Genomic DNA, 5,639 nt, shown 5'->3' with positions numbered 1-5,639 from the left:
AAGATATTAATTGTGAGAAAAAAGTTGTAGACATTAAGTTACTAACACCACTCAAAACCTCTTTTAAAATATGTCAACATCACCGGCTCTTCAACTCAAAAGAACTTTAAAAATTCGTCAACACCGCAGGCTCTTAAACTCAAAAAGAATTTTTAAAATTTGTCAACACCACAGACTCTTAAACTCATTTTTTTTAAATTTGTCAACATCACGGGCTCTTAAAATAATTTTTATAATTTTCTTATTCTTTTAGTATCTCTATTTACATACAATATGAACTGAAAATTACATTTTTCACACTGTTTTTTACACACCCGTTCAACACACATTATTTAACTAATTACAAATTAATTAATGGAAAATTAATTATGGTATATATATACCAAATCCACGTACAAGTTGTATTACAGAAAAGGTTATCTCGAGAACCTATTTATAAAATTTTAACAATGGTTGTTCAAACAATCAATATTATAAGTTAATAAAACCTTTCTTGCGATTCTTTTATTCATTTACAAACAAATTAAACACATACTCACACTAACATACCTTATGCCCAATTTGCTGAAATATGAAAGTTATTTACAGTAAAATCCATGATATTAAAATTTTTAACAATAAATATCAAAGTGATTTGAATTTACAGTTTAAGTCCTTCAAATATTTATGAACACACAAATGTAACTATTATAATACTAATTATACATAACGACTCCTCCGAGTACCATTATTTTACTAAAATAGCTAACAACTTTTCTAAAATTAAACTCGCGGGTTACATTTTTATTCAAAAAATAATTGTGTATAATAATTCTAAAATAATATAACTTATATTTTATTAATTTAACGGTCCATAACAAATTTTCATTGTTCTAAATATTAAGTAGTATATACTTTATATATTAAAATATATCAACAGTGAGAAAAAAAATTGTAGGCATTAAGTTAATAACACCACTCAAAATCACTTTTAAAATTTGTCAAGGATGAAATTGAAGGTGATTATGAGACAGTTACAATATTGAATGAATTATTAAACATGAAATCACTTTAAAAAATTGTAAATACTACAGGCTCTTAAACTCAAAAAAACTTTTAAAATTCGTCAACACCACGTGCTCTTAAACTCAAAAGAATTTGTAAAATTTTTCAACACCACGGGTTCTTAAATAATTCTTAAATGTTTCCTATTTTATTAGTATCGCTATTTACATACCAATATTAACTGCAAATTACATTTTTTGCACGGTATTTTTCACTAACACCATCCAAAATCACTTTTAAAATTTGTCAACACCACGGGTTTTTAAACTCAAAAGAACTTATAAAATTCATCAACACCACGGGCTCTTGAACTCAAAAGAATTTTTAAAATTTGTCAACACCACGGGCTCTTGAATTCAAAAGAATTTTTAAAATTTTTCAACACCACGGGCTCTTAAATAATTCTTATACTTTTCCTATTTTTTAGTATCGCTATTTAAATATCAATATGAACTGTAATTTACATTTTTTGCACGGTTTTTTACACACCCGTGCAACGCACGGGCTCAAAAACCTAGTATATATATATATATATATATATATATATATATATATATATATATATATATATATATATATATAAAGTCAACTTCATGATTGTCGATAAACTAGTATCGTAGTCAAACATTTTACTAATTATCATTATCATTATCATTATCATAATTATAATTAAAAAAAATAAAATAAAATATGGTTATAAAGATTTGAATTGATACTAAAACAGTTCATGTAACGGTTGTTGAATAAAAGTCGTCAACCAGACCTTTTTCATTGCATTCCATCGGATGATAGTTATGCGACGAAAATCTATATGAGTTATATGATTTGATTAATTATTGAAAAGGATAACAATCGTAGACCGATAAAGTTTTACTTATCCAAGGTATTTATTTATTTATTTATTTTTTTTAACAGCAAAAAAATACTTTTATTAAGGCTTCTAGCAAGTAAATAGAAGTAAAAACAAGCAACACCAATTACAATGGCATAACGAGCCAATCGTTCCAAGACAAATTAATTTTGCATCTACTTGTTAACCAAGTGTAAGAGTAATTTCTAATAGTATCAAATAATTCTTTTTTTTTCACCCAGTTCGCCGAAAAAATAACTCCATTTCAAAATCTCCAAATGACTCAAAACATTGAAGCCACAATAGAGAACAGACGAATCTTAACATCCTCATTAGTTGTCCAAAGATCAAACCACTCCAACCAATTAGCCCACGAATTAAACACATTAATGTCAAGACCCGTCCAAATTCGAATTCTCCTCCAAAGCTCTTTAGCCAAAATACAAGAGAAGAACACATGATTAACGTCCTCTAACCCGTGATTACAAATCGAACAACCTACATCACCAATCTCAACTCCATGGTTAACAAGATTAAGACGTGTCAGGAGTCTATCAAGAGCTAAACGCCATAAGAAAATTTTTACCTCAATTGGGAGAACTTTATTCCACCTTGTACTAGGATGTAACGAAGGAAGAATTGCATTATTGATCCATTTCCTTGTATCTGAAACTGAGAATCCACCGCTAGGATTTAAAATCCAGTATATGGTATCATCTTGAGTAGATAACTCCACATTTTGTAAAGCAGCAAATAGATTAGACGCCATAATTTCAATTCTGCCACCCGAAATATCTCATTTCCATTGCCATGACCACATGTTATTACACCTCCTATTCGCTATAACACATTCTGGATTGACATCTAAATGGAAGATTCTGTTGAAGCGATTGCATAAAGGTTCACTACCGAGCCAGGTGTCTCTCCACAAGCGAATACAAGACCCATTTCCAACTTTAAATCGTATTGGGTACCTTGGAATCCAACCTTCATTTTGAGCCATGTTGTATACTGATATCATATTTGCCCAAATATTACGCTTATGTTTACTTGAATCTTCCAAACCACCCTTGTTCCCATAGATAGCACCAATTACCTAAGACCATATTCCTTTAGAGTGCGAACAAAATCTCCATATCCATTTTAAAATAAGTGCATAGTTGAAGCCTTTAAGGCTCCCAATTCCCAAACTCCCTTTGTCATGATTTGCCAACACATTATTCCATTTTAACCAATGTATTTTCCTTTCTCCTTCTTGAATACCCCAAAAGAACGAACACCGAATTCTTTCCAACTCTTTCAGTGCTAGCACATCGGAGGAGCAGGCGGCGAGTCAGGTAACCCTTCACAGAAAAACCAAATTCGTGAAATGAAAAAGAGACTTTATTATCACGCGTAAATTTATGAACAGAAATTAGGTTTTTTACAATATTAGGGATGACGAGAACGTTAGATAAATGTAAGGGTCGGTTTATGTTGGACAACACGCTATGGCCCGTATTGGTGACGGGAATTAAATTTTCGTCGCCAACGGCGACCGAGGGATACATGCAATGATTAAAAATAGTACTTAGATTAGTAATGCTAGAGGTTAAGTGGGTGGACGCACCAGTTTTCATTGTCCAGCCCAAATTACCGTGATCCGGGAGTGCCGTTGTTGAAAATGTGTTTGGGATGAGAGTTGCTTGACCGCACTGGGCGGCAAAAGTGTATGGGATAAGCTATTATAGGCTGTAAAAGATGTTGGGCCAAGTGTTGTGTGACCAGGCGCAGTTGCAGTGGTAACAGATGTAAACTATTGAGTCCCACTAGCAAAAGATCCATGTAACAGTGCGGGTGGCCCATTAATAGCTTGGCCAACTAAAGGGCATGTTGGCCGTAAATTATTGGGCTTGGTGGAGGATTGGGCCCATCTACCGTGGACAATCCAATGTAATTAGCTTGTTGTTGGCCAACAGCGAATCCTGGTAGGCTGGTAAACTGGGCTAAGGGTGTGCGAGGCCCAAAAGCTGTAGAAGGCTATGTTCCAGGCCGAATTAAATTATGTTGGGCTGCAATGATGGTTAACAAATAAGCTTAATTGTACCTGTTGATCTAGTGCTATTATTTTGGGAGTGAAAGTTACCAGTACGAGTAGATTGGTGGATATAATGACACTTTTCGCCGAAAGGACATTGATCACGCGCGGAATTTTGGCATATATGAGGTGTGTTATTCGATGAGCGGGGCGGTGGTTGTTGTATGGCTTGAGCAACGAGGGCAGTGGGTGCCGAGGGGTCCCTTGTGAGTCATTTAAGCCACGGTTTTTTCGTTGAATTTGCATTTCCTCAAGTGTGATAATGGAATGAATTGTACTGAGATCCGTAAAATCTTTTCTGTTGAGAATAATATGAGTGGCATGTGGGTAATGATCATTTACACCGGTGATATCATACGTGACCAACTCTTCGTCTTTGATCTTAGAACCGAGGTTATCTAGCATAGACGCAATCGAGTAAATCTTGCGAATATAAGGGTCGCCTGTGAGGTCACCAATGGTCAGGTTGCGAAGCTCAGCCATAAGTTCCACAATTTTGGAACGTTTGTTCTCAAGAAACGGATTTTTTAGGAATTCCCAAGCAGCGTGAGCGGTTGTCGGTTGCGAGTTCAATAAATGCTCAAGTATAGACTCGGAGAGTGTCAAGTAGATCCACCTCATAACAATTGCATCTACCTTCTTCCAATCATCGGGTGGGGGTTCGGAAGTGGATGTTGTGGATAGGAAGGAATAAACGTTAAAAGCGGCGCAGTGATTACTGAATAGTTGGCTCCAATGAACATAATTGTGTCTGTTAAGGTCTAGTTTGATTGGGATTAAGTGGGTCACGGAGGTGACTGTGTATATTTTGTCGTACTTGCCGGATGTAGACATGAATGACGAGTGGAAGATGAAGATAGTAGGGAAAAAGAAGAAGAAGGTGTGTATAATTTTTTTTCTTGCTAGGGTTAGGCGATTGATACCATGATAGATAATAAAGAGATATGTAAAAGTGCGGTGTTTGTTATTGAATAATTGATCGATCGCCTACAAATGAGAAGGATTGCATTACATACATAAACTAGCAACATTGCACTACATACATAAACTAGCAACATAAACCTAATGGGCTAGGAATAATATAGAAACATGGCCCTTATAGGTATGGCTTACAAAATGCAATAGTAATAGTATGCCACACTTTGATTTTTAGGATTTAGGAGCAGTAGGTGTTCTTAAGGTTTTTAAATTGCCAAAATGAGTAAGTTTTAGGATGTACATGGTATTTAACATAATTGGGTTTCTTCATTGTCAGGAAATCCCACTCCCCATGTCACACGGGTATGTACCAGTTATCAAGAACACAATGTACCTCATTAAGTGACCTTAATGATGTCCAAATCACATAAGAAAATATATTATTTGACCCTTGTCACAAAACGCATATCATCCCATATAAAAATAATTATAAACGCATAATTAAATTTTACTAATATTAATAAATTAATATTAACTAAGGGTAATTGGGTCATTACCACTAGGCTCAAATCCAGGTTGTTACACCTAATGATACGCATACCCGATTGACTCATGTTGCGCATCACACTTGCACCATGTACATATCCTCCGCGCTATAGCACTTCTGGCGCAAGTAAATGTGCGCTAGAGGGCGCCATCTTGACGATGGTGCGCTGCATAAGGGTGACGTGTCATGTACTTGCCACGATC

The 5,639-nt window shown here is 34.8% G+C and overlaps 1 protein-coding gene across 1 annotated transcript; it reads right to left on the bottom strand.

The window, feature by feature from the left end:
• Positions 1 to 2,177: 2,177 nt before the first annotated feature.
• LOC139870974 (uncharacterized) lies at positions 2,178 to 2,663 on the bottom strand. Its single transcript, XM_071858733.1, has one exon. It carries the CDS (start codon positions 2,661 to 2,663, stop codon positions 2,178 to 2,180), a length of 486 nt encoding a protein of 161 aa, XP_071714834.1.
• Between the last annotated feature and the right edge of the window lie 2,976 nt (positions 2,664 to 5,639).

Source organism: Rutidosis leptorrhynchoides, chromosome 10 (assembly GCF_046630445.1).
Source record: "Rutidosis leptorrhynchoides isolate AG116_Rl617_1_P2 chromosome 10, CSIRO_AGI_Rlap_v1, whole genome shotgun sequence".
In the NCBI taxonomy this organism is placed as follows: domain Eukaryota; kingdom Viridiplantae; phylum Streptophyta; class Magnoliopsida; order Asterales; family Asteraceae; genus Rutidosis; species Rutidosis leptorrhynchoides.
Note: the sequence above shows the minus strand (reverse complement) of the source record. Positions and strands in the feature narration are given on the sequence as shown.